At 45.0% G+C, this 26,903-nt stretch overlaps 1 protein-coding gene across 1 annotated transcript in view; it reads right to left on the reverse strand.

Annotated features, from left to right (window-relative positions):
- Positions 1-8,233: 8,233 nt before the first annotated feature.
- Positions 8,234-26,903, reverse strand: part of UBOX5 (U-box domain containing 5) — a 28,654-nt gene continuing 9,984 nt past the window's right edge. Inside the window, exons 2-5 of the mRNA XM_054573963.1 lie at positions 16,382-16,476; positions 14,075-15,275; positions 11,357-11,518; positions 8,234-8,891 (exon numbers count right to left, since the gene is read on the reverse strand). Of these exons, the coding sequence (XP_054429938.1) occupies positions 8,770-8,891; positions 11,357-11,518; positions 14,075-15,275; positions 16,382-16,435 (1,539 nt within the window). The 5' untranslated portion in view covers positions 16,436-16,476 and the 3' untranslated portion in view covers positions 8,234-8,769. The remainder of the gene's footprint in view (positions 8,892-11,356; positions 11,519-14,074; positions 15,276-16,381; positions 16,477-26,903) is intronic.

Below are 26,903 nucleotides of genomic sequence, written 5' to 3' on the forward strand. Positions count from 1 at the left end.
GTGGCTTTTCACAGCTTGGGGGATAGTTGGACTTCTTGTGAGTTCCAGGAAATGAGTCATAAGTTATGTGGCATTTTATGACAGCCCCGGAAACCACCTAGGGTTGCTGCTGCCACACTCTGTGTGTCGGAGCCACCGCACACAAGCCCATCCAGGGTCAGGAGAAGGAACAGAGAGCCCTTTGGGATGGAGCGAGTATCAAATAATGGGCAACTGATTCTTTAAAGTAGTCACAGTGGTGTGAGGTCAGAAAGAAAGACTAAGCTTGGGGACAGCCTTTTCCAAGGAGATTTGCAAGAGCTGCGGGAGAGTAATGCAGGAGGTAGATGGGAGGGTCAAAGGGGGATTTTAAGAAGTGTCACTGAGTAACAACGCAGCATGAAATGGCGTGTGGTTCCTGAATCTGTGTTTTTTTTGCTCCAAATCACTCTAAGACTGAACTGCATGCCTTTATACAGACCAAGCTCCGCAGGTGCAGGCAGGCTACACCCCAGGCTGTCCAGGTTTTTCAATGAGGAAACTTTTAAGGGTTGAGACACTTACCATCATTTCCGTCATCTCATTATGGAAGGTCAATTTACCAAGGCCATCTCATGCATAAACGCGTGTCCCAGCATCTCATTTCCCCTGGTACTCGCGCTTCTGGCCCCTCCTCGTTCCCAGGAGCTCGCTCCCCCGAGCCTGATCTCATCCTTTGGGTGGGAGGGAGAGGAAGGCAGGTGAGAGGGGCTCTCTCTGGAGGATCCTGGTTCCTGAGACAGGCTAATTACAGGCGTCCTGATTAATGAGCCATGGGGTTGCATTTCATCAGCTGAGTCACAGCTGATGTCTGGGCCCTGGGCCCAAGGGGAGGTTATCAGGAATCATGTCTCTGTCTCTCCCACCCTGATTCTCTACTCCCTCTGTTCAAACCCAGCTCTCCCTATTGGTTTAGAGAGTGTCGACAGCACCCCCCTTCCTCCCTACCCTTGCCTTTGCTTCCTGACACTGTCCTAGGACCGTCCCGTCTGTCCATCCCCCACCTCATCTTGCCCCACCAGAACCACACAGGGCTCATTTGGTTGCTGTTTCCCAACACTCAATTTTTCTTTTGAACTGAATCTTTCTCGGCCACCTCATCCCGCAGCTGGGGCCACCATCTGCAACATGGCAGCCACACCTGGTAGGATCCCAGCCCTTGGCCAGAACCTGCCCAAGACCACTGAGGATGGAGTCGCCTGCATCTGCTCCTCCCCTCGCCCTCCTCTTTGAGTAACTGCACATGGCGGGTACTTTTCCATCGACACTTCAACCAGGATATTTATCCATTTACATGACGTTAACTCTGCTGAGGCTTTATTAAGGGAACATCTCTTATATTTGTGTCTAGAGGTGTAATATTATTGAATTTTCATAAGCTTTGTCACGAGTTATTCCATAATTAGATTTTTTGTGCCTTTGGTTCTGGGTTGTATGGTGAGCTTGGACCCTAGTGAATAGGTTCCTGTAGATTGTGGAGTTGGGTGGTCCCCCACCAGATCAGTGCTATCGGTGCCCCGTGCCCTGCACCAGGTCTCAGCTCCATGGACAGGCCCTGTGGTGACAACATCCAGGCCGCCCCTTTAAGGGCTCCTTAAGACAGCTCTTTACCAGCCTCTGCTACCTACAAAACATCTCAAGAGTTAAGAGCTGGTGGCCTTGGAGTCAGTCAGATGAGCTCTTCATGCCACTGAGACTCAGCTTCTTCTGTCTTCCAAGAGTTGTGAAGATTAAATAAGATAATATATATTTCAGAACTTCCAGTAAAGATGGAGGTGTAGGTAGACACTCTTTGCCTCCTCACACAAGCACAGAGGAATTACAACTAAACCTCAAAATAAATAACACCCAGAACTGTCAGAGAATTGAACTGTATGGATTTCCAACAACCAAGGATTTAATGAAGCCAAATTCATCCACGCGGGTATCAGGGGTGGAGACGCAGAGGTGGGTGGAGAGGTGAGGAGACGCAGTGTGGCATGGACAGGCGGAGGTCCATCCATCCTGTGGGATGGATTTTTATCCATCACATGTGGTGGATAAAAATCAGGAAAGGATACCTTGGGGGCGAGCAATCCAAGCCCCACACCAGACTGTCTGTACAGCCCAGGGTTCAAGCTTTGGGATGATAAATACCCATAACTTCTGGCTGTAAAATCCAGTGGGGTTTGGGGCAGCAGAAGACACTGCTGGATTTTCAGGAGACTCTGCTTAAAGGCGCCAAACAGGCTTAGAATGTGTGCAAACCCACCCACTCTGGGACTCAGCACCAAGGCAAAGCTGGAAGGGCACTCGTCGCATCCAGGGAATGGGTGAAGTGACCAGAAATGGGGCAAGTGTGGGGCAAACCTCCAGAAGCCAGGCAGCTGCACTGTCCCTGCTCCAAGCCCTCCCCCGACACAGAGCCACAAAGTAGTGAAGCAGGTTGCCCTGCCCTGGCAATTACCTAAGGCTCTGCCCTACATAATTTACAGGTGCCTTTTCTACAATAGGCTACACTGCTAAGACAGTGAGTCAAAGCAGCTCTACCTAATACACAGAAACAAACACAGGGAGGCTCCCAAATTGAGGAGACAAAGAAACATGGCCCAAATGAAAGAACAGATCAAAACTCCAGAAAAAAGAGCTAAACAAAATGGAGATAACCATCCTATCAGATGCAGATTTCAAAACATTGGTGTTCATAGAACCCATTGAGTATGGCAACAACATAAAGGAAGAAAGAAAGGTTACATGAAGTGAAATAAAGAAAAATCTACAGGGAACCATCAGTGGAGGGGAGGAAGCCGGGATTCAAATCAATGATTTGGAATATAAAGAAGAAATAATCATTTGGACAGAAGAGCAAAAAGAAACAAGAATTCAAAAAAAATGAGGATAGCGTAAGAAGCCTCTAGGACATCTCCAAATACACCAACATCCAAATCATAAGGATGCCAGAAAGAGAAGGGGAAGAGCAAGAAATTGAAAACTTATTTGAAAAAATAGTGAAAGAAAACTTCCCTAATTTGGGGAAGGAAATAGACATACAAGTCCAAGAAGCACAGAGTCCCAAATACGTTGGACCCAAAGAGGACCACACCAAGACACATCATAATTAAAATGCCAGAGGTTAAAAATAAAGAGAGAATCTGCGAAGCAACAAGAGAAAAGCAGAGAGTTCCCTACAAAGGAGTTCCTATAAAACTGTCCACTGACCTCTCAAAAGAAACTTTGCAGGCAAGAAGGGACTGGCAAAAGTATTCAAAGTGAGGACGTACAACCTAAATTACTTTATCCAACAAAACTACCATTTAGAACAGAAGAGCAGATACAGTGCTTCCCAGACAAGGTAAAGCTAAAGGAGTTCATCATCACATTATTACAATAAGCCATTACATATCAGAAGCCATTATTATTACACATCACAAGCCATTATTACTTGAAATGTTAATGGAACTTACTTAAGAAAAAGAGGAAGATCTAAACTATTAACATTACAATGGCAATAAGTTAATAACTATCAACAAATGAATCTAAAAAAACAAACTAAGCACACCACCAGAACAGGAACAGAATCAGATATGGAGATCATTTGAAGGGTTATCAGCTGGGAGGAGGAAGGTGGAGAATGGGGGAAAAGGTGCAGGGATTAAGAAGTACAAATTGGTAGGTACAAAGTAGACAGAGAGATATTAGAACAGTACTGGAAATGGAGAAGCCAAAGAACTTGTGTGCACAATCCATGGACATGAACTTGGTGGCGGGGGGAGGGTGCCGGAGGAAAGGGGGGTACTGGGCAGGTGGCAAAGGGGGAGAAATTGGGACAACTGTATAGCATAATCAATACTCTATATTTTTTTAAAAAAGATATACATGTTTCACATAGCACAATGACTGGCACAGTGTGTTCAATACATAGAAAGTAAAAAAAAACAAACCACAAACAACTTTTGAATGCAAAGGTTTTTTTCACACACAGGAAAGGCTTCGAAGTCTTCCTAATCTCCTTGATAATGTATGTAGAATCATGTATATGTAAACTACTTGCTCCTGGGCCCATCCTCTGGGTGCGGTGGCCCATCCACACGGGGCTGGTATGGCTCCTCAGCCCCCGAAGGACCAGCCCTGGCCATTTACGTTGCTTGCTGGTAGGGCTGGAATTGTTCTCTTCACATTTTTGCCAGGGAGCCTTTGGGCTGGAATCCTAGAAGTGGGAAGGCTGGGTCAGAGGGTACATGCATATGCCACCTTGCTAGATATTGTCACATTGCCCTTCACTAAGAATGCACCCTGTGCATTCCCAGCAACATATGACAGCACCTGTTAGTACACAGCTTCATGGGCAGACTGTGGCCAAACTTGGGATTTCAGGGTTTTTATTTCATCATTATCATGAGCAAAGTTGAACATCTTTTGACATGTTTAAAAGGTCATGTGCACTTTGTGCATCTTTCCTATTTTTAGGAGCTGTGTATTAGGGATATTAACTGCTGTAAAACAAGTTACAAATATATTTTCCTAGCTTGTAATTGATGTATTTACTTTGCTAATGGTCGCTTTTTTTTTCTATTAACATAGAGGTTTTTGTTTTTAATTTGTACATAGTCAAATTTACCAATCTTTTGTCTTAGCGTATCTGGATTTTGAATGAGGGAGGTTTTCCTCACTCCTAAGAATTCTCTTATTTTCCATTTTCTCCTAGTTCTTAGATGGTTTTATTCCTCCAGTGACTCCAGCACCACTTACTGAAAGGTCCATCTTTCCCCTGTTTATTGCCAATGCCACTGGTACAGTCCACTGAATTTTCATGTGCAGTTGGACCTATTTCTGAGTTTTTAATTGTTTTTGTTGGTCTGTGTATTCATGAGTTAATTGTACCTACCCCCAATCCAAACTGTTCTTCATTTTCAGGGTTTTCCTCATTATTTTGGCTTGTTCTTCAAAATGATCTTTCTAATAAAAATAGCATCTAATGAAATGTTAAGGGATCTAGCAGGCAACAGAATCACACATATATACACATACATTTTTTTCCCTTCTAATAAAATATCGTAAAAGATCCAAAATGTTTGTGCAGTTATCTCTTGATAGCGTGGTGATGGGCAGCACCATCTTGCTATTGGCGCAACCTTGATGAAAGGGCTTATCATCCACCACAAGGCCACCTCTTCCTCTTTAACCTCATCCCTGTGTCACCCTGGAGACTCTGTCACCCCTCTGGGCTACAGCACCTCTTTGTAAGAGGCAATGCTTTACAGTAAGGTGGACTGGGGCGATGGCCTGTCAGGAGACAGGTTCATAAGAGCTAATGGGACACCAAGGGCCAGTCTAACCAAGTTCCTATTTTGGCCCAGAGCCATCGAACAGATCTATCGATCTATCTATCTATCTATCTATCTATCTATCTATCTATCTATCTATCTATCGGGGAAGGGAGGAAGACAGGGAGAAAAACATCAGGTGCCTCTCATACGCACATTGACTGGGGACCAAACCTGCAACCTAAGCCTGTGCCCTAACCTGCAATCAAACTGGCTTACCTTTTGCTTTGCAGGATGACGCCCAACTGAGCCACACTAGTGCAAATGTTTTACATCTGTGCTGACCAACAGAGTAGCCACTAGCATGTGGGGCTCTTAAGTACTTGAAATGTGGTTGGTGTGCTTCAGGAACTGAGTCTTTTAACTAATTTAAAGTCACATGAGGCCACATGAGGTTGCCCTATGTAATAGTGCATCTTTGGCTAATTCTCAACCCAGCCATTTCCCTTCCTAGATCTGAGAGAGGGGGCTGAGGAGTGGGCTGGTCAGGAAGCTGAGAGGGGGCGGAGGGGCCAGCTCTGCAGGAGGGGCCGGCCAGAGGCAGCCCCGCCCCGCCCCGCCCAGTGGCCATCACAATGGCCACCAGCCCAGCATCACAATACCACAGGAGGGAGGTGAGCAGTGGCCTGGCAGGCAGTTTCCTCCAGGGGCAGATCTCTTTGTCTGCAGACCTACTTACAGCAACCCAGGCGGCAGAGGGCCAGCTCCTGGGGAATGAAAAAGCACCTAGCAGCTGAGCAGCCTCAAACTGGAGACCCACAGGAGGAAGCAGGGAAGGCACGGGGATGGCCCACCATCCCCGGGATCCAGGTGCCGTAGGGCCCCACGGCCTGACTGCCGGGAGGCGGGATACTCTGTGAGCACTGAGCAGCTGCTCGTCTTCTTCCTAGCAATTTGGTTCTTCTACGTCTTCTACCTTCAGGACTACTTCTGAGCCACCCTCCCTCCCTCCCTCCCTCCCTCTTGCATGCTCCAGGCTGGAGAGCGACAGCAGAGAGCATGCGTGAGTGTGGCCCAGCCCCTGTTAATGAGGACAGACAGCGGTCAAGGACTGGGGCCTTCGCCCAACAGAGGGCATGGCTAGGATACAGGCAAAGCCTCACTCTGCACCTTGGACATGAGCACTGGGGCCCTGCCTCACAAAGCCTCGGGTGCTTTGGGTGCCAGAGCCCAGCCTCCTGCTCGTGGAGGTCCCAGGGCTGCATGCCCCAAATGGGTCTCATGACGAGGAAATGATGCGGGAAAGAGGAACAGACCAGCGGCCCACAGAGCCTGGAGTGGGGTGAGGAAGCAGTGCCACATCAAGACTTTGTAGTCCTGAGCCTGTGTCACTGGAGTCCATGTGTTTACTGCTTCATGCCTAGCTCTGGCCTCTAGTGAGAAATAAACTGTTTCTGAACCTAGTTGGCAACAAGAGAAACGTTCTTCTCATTTTTTAGGGGAGAGAAATTAAGCCCAGTAGTGCTTAGTGTGTTTCTGGCAAGGGTGGTACAACCACCACTTCCTTTTGGGGGTAAGGATGGATGCAGCTCCAAGGAGGCAGCTGTAGCTCTGCCTGGTCAGAGAATAGGAACTGTCCACCCTAGTGGCTCCCATGCCTGATTTCCCACCAGCAACACCTAGGAAGCAGGAACCTATTCAAAATGCAGACCACCAGGCCCCCTGCAGGAGGGGAGGCAGCTCTGCCCTCACCTGGGCATGCTTTCCGCTGACCCCATGCTGGTCGCTTCTCCGGCGCCCAGGGGTGAGGCCAACAGGGCAACCTCCAGAGAGAAGGGCTCCCTGAGGCTGTCAACCTGCTGGTGGGACCTGGGCTGTTACCCTGAGACATGATGGAGCTAGGAATCCACCCCACCCCCAGGGATTCTGCTACAAATGCTGGGCTTTCCCTAGAACATAAACATGTGAAGAGCTCAGGCAAGAATCCGGACTGGCCTAGTCATTTAAAACCAAGGGCGCATGGGAGCCTCACCAACCAAGAGGAACGCCCACCAGTGCAGATCCCTAAGTCTCTTGTGAGGCTGCATCAGGGGAAGCGCCACTGGGAGGCAGCAGCAAGGACGCAGCCACCTCTGGGACATACAAATCCCCTAGGAACTCTACAACGCAGATTCCTGAAGCCCAGCTCCAGGTCTCTAAATTCTTGGGTATGGACTAGAGTCCAAGAAGCTGAATTTTTAATAAAATTCAGTATAAGGACTGGAGTTTTCTCTGCCCTGCAGACAAAGCTTGAAAACCGGAGAGACCACCACCCTCCACCCCGAAGGGACCCCCTCAGGAGCAAGGCAGCAGGCCGGTGGGAGGGGAGGGGAGCAGGCAGCCCAGAGCCCGGGGTGGCTAGAGGGTCCCCACAGCCTGTCCACAGGGGCCTGTGATGGAATCTCAGCGATAAAACAGGAAGCCTCTCTGGGCTGCTCCTTCCTAGACACGCTCAGAAGGTAAGAGGGAAAGGCATGGTGTAGATGCTCACTAACGTTCTTCCAGTGATTAGAATCTATTCCACACAGCAAACCATTGTAAGAACATATTTTCCCTCTGGGACTCCATAAAACTAAATTTTGAACAGAAAAAAACCCCGCAGCCTACAAACAAGCAGTCTTCCTGAAATGGGCCCCCGGCAGAAAAGGCCTGCGCTGCCAGCCAAGGAGGGCGCTGGACCCTCCCCACCCACGCGCACCCCCCGCAAACCCTCAGGCAGCACGCATCTGACCCGAGTTACAGCCTGACTGGCCGCAGCGACTGCTCACGGCTGCCCTGTGACAGTCCCGCTTTGAATGGATGCAGCTGGGGGACAGGAGGATGACGACACAGAGAGGCAATCCATCAGGAGGAAGTCCACAGCAGACGTCAGCCATCGCTTTATTAAGGCTTGCCTGTCGGGTCTGAGTCACTCACTGCACAGACCCCTGCCACGGCCCACTTTCGGGTGACACTGAAGGCAGAGGCTCCCTCTGAGACCCGGAGCTGCAGTCCACCGTGCTCCACGCACATCCACCCTGCTGATTAGGGGTGGGGGGTTCTGTGGCTAACTGGGGGGCCTCAGCAGGGTGGGGCTGGCTCTAGCAGGCCCTGGGCTCTGGCAGGGCTGGGGTGGGGGTGGCAGGGAGGGACAGGACAGGGACATCTCCCCCATCCCTCCCAGCCTAAACTATGGCTTTGTTATCCTATTGCCACTTGAGCCGGAGTGGAGTGCCCCCTCCCTCACGCCTCACTCCCAGCTGTGCTACACCGTGGGAGGCAATAAAGGGAAAGCCCTTGGGAAAGAAGAGGCCCCTCTGTGCCTGGGACCTGGCCAGGCCTCAGGAAGCTATGGCTTCCACTTCTGCTCCTCCCAACAACAGGTCTTCTCAGGTTCAGGCCAGTCACTCATAGGTGGACCCGCAGCACGTCCTGGCTGGCGAATGGCTGCTGGCAGGCTGTGCAGGTCATGGGCAGGGAGTGCTGCTTCTCACCCAGACAGGGCCGACAGAGGAGGTGGCCACAGGGAAGCTGGTACACAGGCTCCTTTTTGAAGTAGGAAGAAAATACTCTTTTGCAGGAGGCACACTCGGGTCCCAGGATGCTCCCAGGCTGCTCTGGTAAGTCAGGAAGGAAAGAAAATAGGCCAGGGTTAGGGTCAGCTGCCCCCAGTCCAGGCTCCATCCCAGAGGCAGGGCACAGGCCTGGAGTGGGACGAGAAGCTGCCCCACCCTCCACCCCTGCAGCAGCAGGCTGCATCCCTCCCTCAGCCACCTCTGGCTGATCTGGGAGCAAAGACATCAGGGAGCCTGGAAACCTGGAAGGCCTCCTTTCCATCATCAAATCTCAGTGCTCTCATGAATGCTCAAAAAAAACCTGGTTTCTGAAGGCAGCTGTAGAGCACTGGGCCCTTCCTCTCAGTCTCCCAACAAGAGGTACTTTCCTCTGGGACATGCTCACCCTGACAACTCTGATAAATTACAAGAAAGGTGAGACGCAACAAGAAAAGGAGAAGCAGAAAATGGTCTGGTGTATCAGGGTTGGGCGGGTTCAAGGGTAGGGAGGTGACTGGCTGGGTCAAACAGGTAGGGAGGTCCCGGGAGGTCCCAGGAGGGGCAGGGCCGAGGCCTGTCTGCAGCAGACCTGCTGGCTGAGCCTGGCGCCTGCTGCTCTTTAGCCCGGCCTCCCCCCGCAGCTCCCCTCCCCAGCTGCCAATCCCCTTCCTGTGCTGCCAGCTCCTCCTCCTTCCACATGACCCAAAGGGCCTCTGAAATGAGGGCCATGGTAGGCAGGTCCTGCTCCCCTCCCAAACTGCACCAGCTCTTCCTTCCTTCGTGGCCCTTGCCTAAGGAGGCTGTTCTTTCTCTTCCAACACACACTGCTTTGGAGAGGGCAAGGATGGCTTCCTGGGGAAGAGCCGTAGGAACGAAAAGGGGCCAGCCATGCAAAGAGTGAAAGGGACAGCAAGCACAGAGAATGGCTGGTCCATTAAAGAAGATATACAGGTGTGACATGTCACTGGGTGGCTCCAGATGAGATAGCAAAGGAGGGAGGACAGCGGCTGGAGCTGCAGGACCTCATAGGCAACAAGAGTTTCGATTTTATTCCAAGTTCAATGGGATGCGATGAGGGAATTCTAAGAAGTGGAGACCTAGCTTACATGGGAAGGTCTCTGTGGCTCCTGTGAGGGTGAAGGGCTATGGTAAGGGAAGCGTAGCTGTTAGGAAGCAGCAGGGGCTGCCACAGGAGTCTGGGGAGCACAGCAGGAAGGGCAGTGGCGCAGAGGACCATGCTGAGGTCTACTCAGGGGAGTATGAACAAGATTTGAGGATAAACGGAATGTTAATGTGAGGATGCTGAAGGGAAGCTAAGGATGACCTACATGTTATAGGCCTGACCAAACGGAGGAAGATGCTACTATTTACCCTCAGTAGTGGGATGGGGAGTAGGGTTGGGGTAGGGGGCTTTGCGGCGGTTTTGAGTTAGAAAGCTCTCTCAAGATATCCAAGAGTTTACCACATGGAGGTGCAAGCAGCTGTCACGGAGGTCGGGGTCTGAGTTCCAAGGAGAGGTGGGAGCTACAGGTGAACACGGGCAGTCACTGGCCAAGGATTCTCACGTGGGTGACAGAGGACAGAGAGAAGAGGGTCCAGGACCAGAGTATGAAAGAGAAGGAAGAACTGGCAAAGGAAACTGCTGAGGGACCACTGAAAGTGGGGAGAAAAAGAACATAACGTCTAGAAGGCCAAGAGAGAAGGTGTTTCAGGAAGGAGGGGCTGGTCAGTCACTCCGGAGAGGACAAGTGACTGTCGTATGTACGGTCATGGAAATCGCCGCTCATTTGGACAAGGTCTTAAGGACGACCAGGATGAAAACAGTCAGAGACACAAAGGGGGGGATGGAAGCAGAAGAGATGACCTGTGATCCAGACAAGAGGAGGGCCCGGCTCTGAAGAGGCAGGAGGCAGCAGCACAGGCCTTATCGTTAGCTCCTCCAGGCTTCATCTTGGTGAAGATGCGCCAGCTTTCCAGTCAGGTCCTCTCACTTTGTATCCTAATCGATTCCATCATCCACTGTGATCCCAAGTTCATTTTCGGAAAAAACTGGCTCAGTAAGCTACCGCTGTTCTTTTCTAAGACTACAAAAGTGTTAATAGGAAGGGATGGAGAGGACATACTCAACCGTAAACTTCACACTTACATAAAGTACCCCAGACATCAGATGGGAGACAGACTAGATAAGAAAAATTTAAAGAAGAGGAAAATCAAAAATCCGCAGGACAGAACAATTGACATGGGATCTTATAAAAACACCACCACCACACACACACAGCAGGGGTAACCAAGTCCTAAGTCCACAGAATTACTAAATGTTGACTAAAAGCCTTTCTTGTGAAGAATCAAACTTCACAGGTAGCTCCTCAGCTCACCCTGAAAAAGAGGCCAGGTTCTCCCCCTAGGCCCGGGTACTGGAGTTGGGAGCGGGGCATGAAGGTCCAGAGAGCCCCAGAGGCAGAGCACAGCATCCCACTCAAGGGCGCCAAGGAGGTGGGTGGGACCCACGTTACCTGAGCCTACCTGAGCCTGTGCCTGCCCTCCAGGAAGGGCTGGTCCCTCTTGTACCCAGGTGCTGGAGCTGTCCCCTGGTCAGTCGTGCTGTGAAGGAGGGCAAGGAGCCAAGAGTTGATGTCAAGGCAATTTCCAAGCTTTGTGACAGCTTCTGCTCATGGGACACTGGACCTGTCAAGAGATTGCACAGACAACAATATCCAGAGAGTTCAACAAAAAAAAAGACCACAAAGGCCATGGAGGAATGCAACAATGGCACTTCCAACTTTAGTGAACACAAACGTAAGGAAAGTCCTCCCCGATGTCTACCAGTGGATTGTGATGACAGAATACCAGAATTAAAGGCCGGCACCCTGGGAGCTGCTACCCATCTCCCACAGCTTCCTGGGTTCCTGAGCTCTGCACTAGCTTTCCTCCTCCTGGGAACTGCTGGGCAGGCAGGGGCCACCTTGTGGCTCGCCTGCAGAACTGCACCCTGCTTTGGAAGGCTTGGCGATGCCTGCAGCAGGCAAACATCCAGCCTTGTGGCCCTGCTCCTGCCTCCATTCCCTCCCCAGCAGCTTTAATTCACTCTTTCCATCGCCTCCCTCCTGGAGACCCCACCACAGGCTGGGCTGATGTCCTGCACTCTCCAGGCATTTGTGTCCTCTCCTGCTGGGTAAAGCAAAGCAGTTATTACTGAGTGGAACAATGAAGACCTTATTCTGCCCACTTCACTATCGGAGGAGGTCTGCAGAAAGCCAAACAATGGGCCCAGGTTGAAGGCAATCGGGGAGGGGGATAGCTGCCCTTGGAAGGGCACAGAGACCTGCCTGGTTCACAAAACTGCCTAAAGTGGGGAGTGGAGTATTTTTTCTACAGTCTATAGGACACAGGACATCAGCTTGGACCCTTGAAGGACCACTGGTGAGCACGGTCCTGTGCCACCAACATATCTGTCAAGGCCAACACCAAGAAAACCTCCCCAGACATCCAGGTCTAAGGACCTTTCTCCTGGTCTCACCCATCGTATTTCAGATGCTTCCAGGGGTTTCTGGGGGTCATGTTAACTATAATTTACACTCAAAACCAGAGAAGGCATGGATGTAACCTTTTTAAGCACAATACTTACACAGGCCTTTTAGAGAAAGAAATTAAAAGAATACACTCTCAACAGATGAATTTTCATAAAGAAAATCGTCAAAGTGATGGGGGAACTCAAAAATTAAAAAAAAAAAATTAGCTTTAAGTTATAGCTAATAGGCTTAGTGATTAATGCTTGTAGAAAGCTGTTGTTTCAGGAACTGGAATGCATCACTAGACCTACCCTGACTCCAGGAGACCTGCAAGCAATTTGACCTTTGTGCCCCAGGAGGACTGCAAGTGATCAAGATGGCATCTGAGCCATTGTTCTCCCTGGAGAGAACAATCTCTGGTCAGCGGATGAAAGGATGCTAGAAAAATCACTGGACTGCAACTTTTATCTGATTAACCTTTTTTCCTGAATTCCAAACCCCTTACTATCCTCTTCTCTTTAAAAAAGGTTGTCTTGAGAAACATGTGAAGATGAGTTTTCATGGTACATAACCTGCACCGTCTTCTCAGATCACTGGCAGCTGAATAAAGTGCCCAGAATGATTCAATCCTCGTCTCGACTTATCGGTTCTGCCGGTGGCGGGCAGCACAAACGGTGGCTCTTCTGGTTTCAAAGAGCTAGCTCCAAAAGCACCAGGCATGACAATCACGGGGAATAATACCAAATGTATAAAGGATGCTAATACTTTTAAATCATTTCAGATATTAGAAAAAGATACTTTCTGTCTTGCCAAGCAAATAAATCTTCCATACCAAACCTGACCATATATGGTGGGTGCACACACACACACACACACACACACTTAATCCCACTGATGAATGCAAAAATCCTAAATAAAATAATAGCAAACAGAATCAAAAGCCCATTAAAAGAAGCATGACCAAATGGAGTTTACTCCAGGAATGTAATAATCGTTCAACATGGAGAAGTCTATTAATGTACTTTCTCATATTAAAAGACCTAAGGATGGAAAATCAGTTCATTTCTGATGATACTGAAAACGCATGAGACAAAATTCAACCAATTTTAGATAAACACAGTGAATAAAACAGGCATACATGGTGTCAAGGTATTTGAAATGGGTCCCGATGAACCCCAGCTCCTGACACGTGTACCCTTGCGTGCCCCGCCCTTTGAGAGTGGGCTGGACTTTAGTGATTCGCTTCCCACAGGACAGAGCAAACGTGCTGGGATGCCTCTTCTAGGATCAGATCACACAAAGCCGACTTCCACCTCGTTTGCTCACTCTTGTGTGCACAGCTTACCATGTTGCGTGCTGCCTTTGAGAGGCCCACATCGCAAGGAACTGAATCCAGACTCTGGCCACCAACCAACAAGTGAAGCCTCTAGTTCAACAATCCAGCAAGAAACTGAATCTTGCAACACCCATGTGAGTGAGCTTGGAAGTCAATCCTTCCCCAGTTGAGCCTTGAGATGACCACAGCCCCTTGGAAGACCCTGAAGCAGATGATCCATCCAAGCAGCAACTTGATTCCTGACTAGACAAGCTATGATGTGATGAATGTGTGGTACTTTCAGCAAGTTTTGGGGTAACTTAAGCCGGCAAAGCATAAAGCAAAGGGCAATAGTGCCAAGTGTCACCTGGCAGGAGTAAAGATGACAACAGGCATGGACATAGGACAGTGGGTTACCTGCTGAGCAGTCCATGTGTGTCAGACCAAGCTCACCGGCAGCTTTCATTTTCTTAGGGGTGTGCTCTGAGGTAGCGGGTGAGACCGGAAGGCTGGTTGGAGAAAAACAGGAAGCATTTACACCAAGGCTACTGTCTGGGGCATGTTCAGCCTGTTCCATCTTCCTTTTCCGAGACGGCAGAGCAATGGAAGAAGGGGTTACTGCCAATGCAGTCTGTGCTCTCCCAAGCAGCTGGCAGCCAGGGATGGAGTGCTGGAGCAGGAACTGGTCGATCCGGGCCTTCAGGGAGGGGTGAGGCAGGGGCTGGGAGTGTGGAGTAAAGGCTACCCCCGTGAAGGGGTCACTGGGCACTCGGCCCCACGTGGCTTCACTGCGGTTACACTTCTCCAACGTGCTCTGGTCGATGACCTTGCCTGAGGGCAGCAGCATGGGGCAAGGCATGATCTCCAGGGTGATGGGATCCAGGAACTCCTCAGGCACATCTGGAATTACCTCAGCCAGCTCCTGCAGGCTGGAGCGCGCCTGCTGGCCCTCGGACTGGCCCCCCAGGCCGCAGTCACTCTCCATGGGCAAGGCTGGAGCCTGCAGAGCCAAGGCCTGAGGGAGGCTCTCTGAGGCAACCAGCAAGACACTATCTATCACCTCCTGAGAGCAGGTTTTGGCTGGCTGACCCCACACTTCCAACCGCCTGATGCAAGGGATACCACCGCCTGTCACGTGGGCGATACAGATCTTGAGGTGGGCCACGTGGCTAAGGGAAAGAGGCCCTCTATTCCAGAGCTCCTGGGCCACGAGAGCAGGAGAGGAGAGTGTGGCTTCCATAGAGGCAAATGGTGGCCTGGCCTTGAAGCCCCTGTGGCTAAACACCACTTGGCTCTGGTTTTTCAACAAGACTTTGCCTACCAAGGTGAACGCCTCTTTGTCGGGGATGGGTGGCTCGGCTGGCCCCAGGGTCCAGCACTCCGGGGTATTCCAAGATGCTCTACTGGATAAGGCAGACGTGTACATTTCCAGGCCAGTGACATTTTGGCCTCCTCGGGCTGAGAGGTCTATGCTAATCCTGCAGATTTCCACATCGAAGGGAAAGGAAACTGTCACATAGACTGGTGGCTTAATAAAATACTCTGTCCTAAAACCACGACTTCTCTTTGTGAGATCTTCAGAGATGAGGTTTTCTACTTCATAGCCATCAGCCGGTATCTAGATTTAACGACAAATAGAAGACAAATTGATTTTATGAGATCCAAATGAAGACAACTAGTTTTCAAGAATTTGCCACTTCTAAGACAATTCTTTAAAGAAAATCTGAAGTTCCCTCATTTAAAATTTCCTCTATTACCTCAAATTCTCCTTTTTTGTTGCTGTTGTTTTGCAGGCACCCAAGATTAGGTCAAAAGCTGAGGGCAACGGTGTCCCCAAGCACTTTCCGTTCTTTAAAAATATGAGCAACAAACTCTGCCCAACACATCTCTGTAAAACGGCGGCAGATATGCTGGTGGTTTTTTATTTCAGAAGATGAAAACATGCATATTTAGGGAAAAACAAAGATGTTCATTAAAGTTCTCAATTTTGTATATGGACTAAGCCAGCTTCTTGTAAACCTACAAATGATGAAACTTGGTTTTTAAAAAAAATGTATGCATAGGAACCAAGGATCACAGAAAAATGGTGGGAAATTTAAAAGTGAATGTGCTAGAAGATGGTATTGTAAATAACTTCTTCCCCTTTTAATGTGTCTAATACTTGTTATAACCAATGGAAATTTTAAGATATCTTTGAAGGAGTCAGCTTAACAATCTGGGTACCTGAAATAGTATGCTGAGTGCAGAAACTCCAAATTAGGGGAGGGGTTCAATTCTGCCCTTAGAGCTTTCTTCTTCCCTGCTCTGAACTGCAGAAAGATACCCTCCTTGCACAAAAGGGGAGGCAGCTTAATTCATACAAAGAAGAAAAAATACAAACAACAAATAGAAGCCATTATTCCTAATATCTGAAATTCTGAGAACTAGGGGGAGAAAGTATTTCTACCTTCACTCTGACTTTTGAGTGCAACTACAATTTACCATCAGAGGTAAAAACACAATGCAGATAAGCGTGCACAAAATGAGTCGCAGCCCACCTGGTAACGGCCGGCCCTAGCGGCGCAGCCCAGCCCGTGCTCACCTAAGTGCCACCCGGTGAAATCTGAAAGGGGGCGGAAGCACACTGAGCCCGACTTAAGCTCACTGTCCCAGGCAGAAAGAGGGGAAAAACATGAAAAATAGATACAGTGCGTTTATTTATGTGTATGTGCTTGTTCTGTTTACCTTGTTGCAGTAAATTCTTGGTCTGAACTGTGGGAGGCAAAGGTTTATTACCATCTTTGTGGCTGAAAGGATAGCTTCCAAGCATCAGAAAGAGCCTTAAATGAAAAATAAAACGGTATTAGACAAGTTAAAATTCCATTTTAAACTTTTAGGAGTTGATTCTTAAGAGAAGAGAATCAAACAGGGTGACAACAAAAACTCTCAGCCTTGGTCAGCACGTCTTGGTTGGTAGGAGTGTTGTCCCTTAAACTGAAGGGTCTCAGGTTCAATTTCCAGTCAGGACACATGCCTAGGCTGCAGGTTCAGGCCCCGGATGGGGCAAGTATGAGAGGCAACCAATCAATGCTTCTCTCTCGAATCAATGTTTCTCTCCCTCTCTTCTCCCACTCTCTAAAATCAACAAGCATGTCCTCAAGCGAGGATTAAAAAAAAACAAACTTTCATACACACACTCTCATGGCCTATACTCTATCTTACATGTAATGCTGGTAAATTAGTCACTGAAAAATTGCAGAGGAGACATCTTTTTTTTAAATTAATTAATTATTTATTTTTAGAGAGGGGAAGGGAAGAAAAAGTAATCATTTTGCAGTATACAAGTATACACAAATCAAATCATGTTGTACATCTTAAACTTTTACAATGTTATATATTACAGTGCAAAAAAATGGGAAGAAGAAAAATGACCAATGTCCAATAGCCTTTGGTACTCCCTGAAGGGATGCAGGGAAGCCACTAGAAGTGTCCCTCTCAGTGGCAGGCCTGTCCAATGGGTCTGAACTCCTTGGGTGAGGCCAGCCAGCCATTCTATACTTTTCCCTCTGGCCAAGACAACCATTAAAAAGTTCTGTTAGCCCAGCAGGGACAGGGTCACCCTCTGAGGACTGTGTTATCATGAACAGTAGGTGGCACTTGCAACGGCCAGGCATGCTGGGAGTCCTGTAACATTTTAGCGAGCAGAGTATTTCTGCACAGCGAAGATCTGCCATGGGGCCTTTAAATATTTATTATCTCAGCCTAGTCCCTCACAGTTTTATCTATAAACACAAAGTAAATTTAACACGGTTTTAATAAATGCTAAATTCTCTAGGAAGGGAAGATTGTACTTTGTTCTGTTCAGATCTTTACAAAGAGGTGTTTACCTTTTCTGAAAATCTTATCACTAAGAGTAATGCTAATATATTTGACAGTCTGCATCTGCTTCCATTCTAGGTGATTCTACGTGTTGGTAAAAAGCTTCTGATACATTACTTTATTCCTCCCAGTATGGCCGTACCCAAACATTTACACATAAAAATAAATTTTATTATCACAATTTAAAATTTCTCCTTTATATTACTATTATGGCATTTGCATGTGTGTGTATGCATATGTTTATGTATATCTGAAAGTAGGTTTACAGTTGTTCATATGGAAAATAATATAATAATAAATAACAATACAAAATTAAACTCTGTGTTTCACATACAACTTGTAAATCTACTTCTGCCCCACCCTGCGTGTTTGTATATGCTGCTACAGGGAGCTCTCTCCTCCCCTCTTTGCCTCCATGCACAGGATGTTGGTAAGAAAAAAAGAGATACAAACTTTGTTAATATCAAAACGCTAAGAGGTGGTTAATATTAGTAAGATAAAGGACCACGAGTCTGCAATCATCTCTATCCCCACAGTCCACATCTTAGGCCTTTTTTTTTCCCGTTCAGGGGAAAAAACCCAAACTCTGGCAGAGATAACAATGCCAATTCCTTTGTATTGACTGGATTTGCTACTGGTAGGCACTGATTTTACCAACATTTACATTCTTCCAATTTCTTTGCTATTTTCTTGGACATTTCACACTGTGGTCTTTTAATTTATTCTACATGTCATGAAATTAATTTCTCTTGAGAATCTAATTCCAAGACCAGAGCAAACTGGGCAGGATCTTCTTGGAGACATGATAAAGAGCTTTCCTGTGAGTAAAAGTCAAATGGAAAAGTCTTTAACACTTATCCGAGCACCCAACTCAATAGTAAGCAAGATGGAGTTGCCCGGATGTGACTACCCTCAGGACAACTGCCCTTTGCCTTGGACCCCTGGCTCAGACGCCTGCTTCTGTGGCTGGACTTGAGAGACGACAGGGTGAGAGGGGCAAGGCTGAACAAAGGGCTTTCAAACTTTTGTTACCCTGTAACTTTTAAAAATTCCACCCCAGATACCTGAAAGAATCTGAGCGCCCCACTAATCAATGTGATAATTTAAAAGGTCTTATCTACGCTGTGTCTCAGCAAGCACAGGGCTCACTCTTCTACTAAGTCATTAGACAAGGACTCTCTAATAGCAAAAACAAAAACAAATTGAAAAAACATACCACAGGCCAGGGAGGCACATACACGAAATGGTTTAAAGGAGACTACCAGGGATTTTAAAGGAGACTACCAGGGAATTTAAATCTTACCAACTGGTTGGCCCTATAGAGGGTACTAACATCCTTATTTTGCAGATGAAGAAACTGGGGCTCCAAGAGAGGTTAAGCTGGGACTCATATTCCAAACCTTCCCAAACCACCCTGGTTACTGGCCACTTGGTCACCATTTACCTTGAAGGATTTACCAGAAGTTATATGAATATCTTACAATTTTTTCCCCCTTGTTACTCAGGTGAAGGTTTGGTGTCATTTGTTTTTAAAAATCAATTATTCCAATTAATTAATGTGGCCATGCTCTACTATGTAGAAATTTGGAAACTTTGACTGCTCTTTCCAATATGTATTGGATCAAACCTCGAATTGTTTTTTGAAGAAAATCTTTAGGTAAGCTAGCCTTCTAGCATCTCGCCTCATCCTAATTTCATCAGTCAACTATTAAAGCATATAGACCTTTATCTGACAGGAACAGCCTACTTGTTCTTCATAGCACTTACCAAAATCTAATTTGAGTGAATATTTAAGGAGAGTGTTCAGTCCATCCAAGTTAAATTCTTTTTAGTGCCAGTCTCTGTCATGGCATCTTGTGCCTCCTTGCCTGGCATCCCTGGTGGCTGCTGCATTCATATCCCACACCACCATACGACAAACTTCTTACCTATATGGATCTTCAGCTGTAGTAAAAATAAATGTAACACACTGATAAAATTCAGTGGTTGTTCTGGGAAGATTTACAGGATGCCAGGGCGACACCTCAGCTGAGAACCACAATTTCAGTCTCTAAAGTGCATTACTCCATAGAATTGCCCGAGTGGTGCACTGAACCATCCTCGTGTTTATTTGAGCCACAACCATCACATACTTCTCGATCCACTGCAAATACTTTTTACCAAACTGTTCACTGGTTCTGTGTGGCCCATTAGTAAGGAATTTAATAAGAAACATCTCCATAAAATTGCGTGCTGTTTTCATTAAGTTAACAAAATGATAATTCTCTGATCAGCACAGTATCTTCTTTTGTAGATCCATGAGAAAAACTCTCTTTGGTCTCAGTACTAAAAACAGCTGTTTCTTCCAATCAACTTAGCATTTTACAGTATGAATATGAATTATATAATTGATCATGATCATTTCTTTACTTAGGCTGCTAAAAGCTCAGAATAAAGTCTGTGGTCCATCCCTCAAGTTTATCGTTGCCTAAATGCTGCACTTATTTTTATGTCATAGGGTATATTGTGAAAGTTACCTTAAAATAATTTGGAACAGGATGGGGTATAAATAATAAACCATTTTCCTTTTGATGGACATTTAGGTTGTTTGAGATTTTATACCATTAAAATATTAGGATAAAAATTTTAAGCAGATTTTTGTCTTAGTACAATTTTGACTTTTTTTTCTTAAGGGGTCCTACATGTTTCTTGTTAAGCTTGCTCTTTATGAATAGAAACCTTTTATCCCATTAATTTCTCTAACCAGTTATTCCTATATATAGGAAAGCTTTTCCTATTATGGGTTCAGTTGTCTCACTGAACTGATTGTAACAGATTTTCAATTGCTTTGTTTTGGAGGTTTCCACAATCTCAATAATAAATGAAAGGCTCCTTTCTTAAAATGGTTAACTCTGATTTGTCTCTCATCTTATTACATAGCTAGAACTTCCAGAATTATATGAAGTTGCTTTGCTTGTTTTGTTCCCATTAGAAGATGCCTCTAGTGCTTCATTTTTTAACATAATGTTGTTAGATTGAAATACTTTTTATGTTAACAAAGCATTCCAATTTTCAGTTTTTTAGGATAAAACTATGTTTTGTGTTTTGCTTTTATCTGCATGCTGACTTTTATTATTTTTCTTATCTAATGGACTGAGATATAACACATTTTTTCTACTTTTAAATCTTACTTTTATTTGTAGGATAGGCAGATTTTTCTTTACATGTCTTTCTTTCTTTTTTAAGGCACATTTATTTCTCACGGTTCTGGAGGCAGAGAAGTCCAAGATTTAGTGTCTGGTGAGAGCCTGCTTTTTCTGGTTCATAGAAGGCCGTCTCTCTGATATGTCCTCACATGGTGAAAGGGCTTTTAATGTTTTTCAAATTGTACTAAATTTGATTGCTCCTATTTAATTTTAGATGAGGTATTATTGCACATTTACAAGCCCTGTCCTAGACACGGGTATAGAGACAAAAATAGTCAGGTGATGAAACTATTCTGTATATACCGTAATGACAGATACATGACATTATGCATTCGTCAAAGCCCACAGAACTATGCAACAAAAAGAGTAAACCTTAATGTAAATTATGGACTTCAGTTAATAACAATGCATCAATACTAGCCCCTCAATTGTAACAAATGTGCCATAGTAATGCAAGATGTTAATAATACCAGAAACTGTGGCCAAGGGAGAGGAGGAATATGGGAATGTGCTGCTCATTTTTTCCTGTAAACCTAAAACCACCCTAAAAAAAAAACAGTACAATAACAACGGTAATAATAATAACAAAACATGATTGGGGAAAAAGGTAACTGAAAACAAATTAGGACTAGAGATCAAATTGAAACAAGCGACTGTGCCATTACAGAATATGTGTGGCAGATCCTTTTAAAAATATCTTACAAATGATGATGTATCTTTCTTTGGGAAATAGTGATGTTCAAACACTGTACGAGTCTATAGGACTGGTTGCCATCCAGGTCTTTGTACGCTCTTATCGCCCTTCTGGTGCCAACACCCCTGAATCTTTAAAGGTCTAGTACCTCCTACCTAATGCTTAATCTAGGGGGGGAAGAAAGCTCACCATATGAAAATGCAAACATCCTTGCCCAAGAGTACTGCCTCTCCAGTCATGCCTAAGAAATGGCCAAGTGCTACCTTAACTCTTTGCAAACATTGTCCAATAAATACTTTAAAATCACAGCCTTCTTCTCCAAATTTGGCATCTACATACAGGAAAGACTAGGTCTCAGTATAAATTGGGGACCACAGATCATGGCTAAAGTGCCCTGCAGGTCAGAGAAGTAGCTTGGAGCCAGGTAATAAAGACATTATAATGCCCTGACTGGTGTGACTCAGTGGATTGAGCACTGGCCTGTGAACCAAAAGGTCACCAGTTCAATTCCTGGTCAGGGCATAAGCCTGGGTTGCGGGCCAGGTCCCTCGTTGGGGACATGTGAGAGGCACGCTGATAGATGTCTCTCTCCCACTCTTTCTCCCTCTCTCTAAAAATTAATAAATAAAATATTTAAAAACATATAATTAAAGGCATTATAAGATAGCCTGGTAACAGCCCTGTCTGGTGTGGCTCAGTGGACTGAGTGCCGGCCTGCGAACCAAAGGGTCGCCAGTCTGCTTCCCAGTCAGGGCACATGCCCGGGTTGCGGGCCACAGTAGGGGGCATGTGAGAGGGAACCACACATTGATGTTTCTCTGCCTCGCTTCCCCCTTTTCTAAAAATAAATAAATAAAATCTTTAAAAATATATATATAGCAAGATAACAGAGGTTTATAAGTAGATATGACCATTTTAATTACAGAAACTTTATTACAAAGTATTTCAGACAAAAAATAAAGATTATAATATAGTAGATACCTTTATACCCACCAACTAGATTTAGCACATGTTAACATTTTGCCATGTTTGCTTCTCATTTTGGTGTTGAGAGCAAAATTTGTAAGACATAAACAAAAACCACCACCAATTCTATTTCTCCTCCCTTTTTACCAAGAAGCAGTATCTGAAGTTTGTGTCTCTCATTCAAATTAGTATAGGTATGTGTGTATCCATAAAAATACAGTAGTTTTATATCTTTTTAAATGTACCTTAATGCTACTATACCATAATTTTATAACTTGCTTTTCTATTAAGCATTATTATTTTAAGGTTTTCTATGTTGCAATGTGTTATCTCTAGTTTATTCATTTTAACTTCTTCATGGTCTTGTTCTCAAGTCTTGAGGTATTATACACTTCCTGCTAAAGGTGATCATGGAATATAAAGGTTTGTAACGGAGCTTTCTGCAGATGGCACTGAAGTGGGTAAGGAGGGATTAAATCAATCTGTGGTTTTGAAATCAAGTTATGGGTTGATTTCAAAACCCATAAAAGAGAATATAAAATACCAAACTGCACATAACATCATGTCATGAAACTTTTGTTTCCGTTTCATACAGATACATAAACAAATGTATATACTAGATCCAATATAAAATGTATTTCTTATTGTGGCTCTTGATGTAAAAGTTTGAAAAACACTGGCCAGAAGCAAACCCAGAGGCCAGGGAATAATTCACAGGAGGAACATTTGAACCGGGGACAACTAGGACACGTGCCTGACCTCATGGGCGATTGTGAAGAGTGACAGATATTACATACTAATGGTACAATGGATAATATATGTTTGAGTATAGGAGCCAAGGCCCAAAAAAGAACGGGAAGAAAAGGGGAAAGTTACTAGGGAGAGGGACAGTAAGAGTCAAGGTAGAGAGATGGGACAGTGTGAGGCAAGTTCAGGAAACACTGAATATGCCTCTTAGCTGGAGGGGGAAGGTGGCAGGGCGGGAAAGGCAGATGGGAAGGGCCTTGAACGTTATGTCATGGGGCTTCAGGGTACTGTACTGGGTAGGCTGAGGGAGTGATTTCCAAACCACAGATCAAGAATCATGAATTCAAATTACTGAGCCATAATCAGCATTAAAAAAAAATTAACAGAAAATGTCAAGAGTGCAGCACACATGAGAATGAACAGTGTTTTGTGAACTTTTGTTTCAGATATAGGTATCTTGATCTTTCCTCCTCCCTTCCTTCCTGGGTTTTGATGTAAAAGGTCTTTCTTACTAAGGGTTGTAGCAAAAAAAAAAAAAGAAAAGAAACAAATGTTGATAGCTGGTCAGAGGGAAGTCATAGAAGGCTTATAACCAGCAAAAGAAATGACACTAATAAAAAGTCTGTCATTAACCTCCTAGATAACAGAAGTAATTCTGAACCACTTCAAAGGCAATTCACCCTTCAAGGGGGTTCCCTTTGCTCTAGCTGATATGTTTTTACCATCTTTTTTTTTGCACTACAGGAGGGGCTATCTTTGCAAAAGGGCTTCCTGAAGACATCAAATGAGTATTAAAGTACAAACTACTTAGAAATAAACTAGCAGTCTCAGTTTTTCCCTTGACATTTTCTTCATTTTTTTTTAAGATGAGAAAGGAGAAAAATAGACTATGTATAACATATTACTGAGTACCTCACAAGGATTTCAAAGCTACCTTATAAAAAATATTTTATTTTTCAAAATTTTAATTAACTTTAAGATCATTGTAGGTTCATGTGCAGTCATAAGAAACAATACAGAGAGATTCCATGTACCCTTAACCAGTTTCCCTCAATGTTAACATCTTGCATAGCTATAGTATAACATCACAACCAGGAAATGTTTTGCATACGCTCATTTGTGTGCCTATGTATTTAGTTCTTTGCAATTTTATTCTATGCACAGATTTGTGTAGTCACTTCCATAGTCGAGACGCATAACAGTTCTCTCACAAAGATGCCTTGCACTGTGCTTTAAGAAGCCTTTTATTTTATAAATTCAAATACTCTATTACCACACAAGTCTTGAAGCTGTTAAGTCCCTCAGCTGAAGACTCCAGTTAATTCCACTACCTACACCATAAGAAACAAACTTGCATGACACATTTATCCTTGGTGTATCTGTCATTTAAATAATAAATATGACTATGTAAAAAATGCAAAGTATATATAAAAAGAACACAAAATAGAAGAATTATGATCACACATTTATTAAAACCTGTATTAGGAATATGTACACATGAAAAGTTTGGGATATAATGGTGGACAAGCAGAAATTTAAAATATGCAATGTATTTTAGAGTAGTGGTATAAGTTTTTTTCCTTTCATATGTTTAAAGTTGGTGCAAGTAGCTAAACAACTGGATGGGTTCCCGAGCCCTAAGGATGATGTCGGAGAGGAATGAGGATCTAGATGCATGCCCTTCTTCTTTCTTGCAGCTGACAGCCCCTACAGAATTGGATGTCCAGACAGAGACGGACCTTTCTTCTTGGCCTCCCTGTACTCCAGCTGAGTAAAGACAAGTGCAAGAGAAGAGCTAAGAAGAGATGTAAAAGTAGGGTGACCAACCATGTGGTCTACCCAGGACTGGGGTATTTTCCAGAATGTGGAACTCTCAATGCTAAAAGTAGGAGAGTCCCAGGCAAACTGGGACAAGCAGGTCATCCTACCTAGAAGGTTTCTGTCTGCGCTTCTTTGGAGCTTGAAGCGCCCAAGCAAACCTTTTCGTTGTTGAGGACTCAACCTGGCATGAAGAAGCGTGGAGGGACAATTTAGAAGAGAATAGGTGACCATGACACTTTCTAAACACCTTCATCTTCATTTGGCCTACAAAGAAGTTGCCATAACTGGAGTTACACAACCTCATTTTGAGTCTCACGAAAATGTAATGGAAAGTAATTCTGGCAGTTACACATATTTTAAAGACTAAGCTCAAACAGGTCACAGAGGGGGGAAAAAAAGAAGAAAAGATTACCTGTCAAATAAGAGAAAAGCATTTAACCTCAACGAGTGGGTGGAATACCAATGCACTGAGCAATTTTATAAATTGGGCACTTCAGCTTTTAAAGAAGTACAATACTTATTATAATTTCTAAACTGAGTTACCTGTCCATCCATGAAAAAAATCTGACTTACGTACATTCTTCTTAGAGTTGGTTAAAATGAAAGACGGCTGTCCCAGCCCATCCACAGTAAGAGCAGCACAGGACGCCGGAACATAGGTGTGGACCCCAAGGAAGCTTGCAACCTCACACACCTGGAGCCAACTTACCCTTCAAGGGTTTAATATGGGCAAGGCACTATGCTAGGCACAGAGACACATTTTAAAAACTCAGAGGCAGACATACATGGGTACAATATTTACTTTTAAGAGACCCAGAGACTCAAAATAAGGCCATGGACAGAATTCTAATACCATTTAATCGGTGCCTTAATAGCACTGTCAGCAAAATTCTATGGGAGCCCAGGTGAGGTCGCCAGGCTCTCCATGTACAAACCTGACCTTAACTTCATACTTCTCCTAAGGTCTTATTCTATCTGTTCTTGCCTCTCTCCTGAATCCTTAACTTATCTGACTGCTGGACCCTTTCCTCAACACAGAGTAACATTCAAGAATCTTCTGCCCCTAATGGCTCTGTCAAAAAACCCTACCTTAGTGCTGTTTTTTTAGGGTTGCCAACTTAGCAAATAAAAATTTTAAATGCCCACTTACATCTGAAAATTGGATAAACAATAGACTTTTTTCATTTAGTATAAGAATGTCCAAGGTACTATTTGGGACATACACTAAAAAATTATTTATTGCATTCAGTAAACTACAAATAGAAAGGCATTTCCTCAACACGGTAAAGGGCATTTATTAAAAAACCCACAGCTTAAAAACTCAATGGTCAAAGACTGAAAGCATGCCCCCTAAGATAAGGAACAAAACAAGGATGCCCACTTTAATCACTTCTATTCATTTCCATACTAGAAGTTCTAGCCAGAGCAATTAGGCAAGAAAAATAAAGGGTATCCAAAGTAGAACAGAAGTAAAACTATCTCTATCCACAAATGATATGATCTTTATACACAGAAAATCCTAAAAAATCCACACATATACAAAAAAAAAATTAGAGATAGTAAGAGAATAATGCAAAAGTACAGGATAAATGCTATATTTCTAGAAATTAACAAGAGATATCTGTAAAGGAAACTAAGACAATCCCATTTACAACAGCATCAAAAAAGAACAAAATACACTCTGGCTGGTGTGACTCAGTGGATTGAGCACATGGATTTTGTTCAATGGATTGAGTACTGGCCTGCAAACCGAAGGGTCACCAGTTCAATTCCCAGTAGGGGCACATGCCGGGGTTGCGGGCCAGGTCCCCAGCTGGGGGCGTGCAAGAGGCAACCGACTGATGTTTCTCTCCTACGTGGATGTTTCTCTCCCTCTCTTCCCCTCTCTCTAAAAATAAATGAATAAAATTTTTATTTATTTTTTTAAAAAATATTTTATTTATTTTTAGAGAGGGGGGAAGAGAGGGAGAAAAAT

The sequence above is a fragment of the Pteronotus mesoamericanus genome, unplaced genomic scaffold (assembly GCF_021234165.1).
Source record: "Pteronotus mesoamericanus isolate MK-2021 breed Mesoamerican mustached bat unplaced genomic scaffold, CSHL_Meso_final contig_25, whole genome shotgun sequence".
Classification (NCBI taxonomy): Eukaryota; Metazoa; Chordata; class Mammalia; order Chiroptera; family Mormoopidae; genus Pteronotus; species Pteronotus mesoamericanus.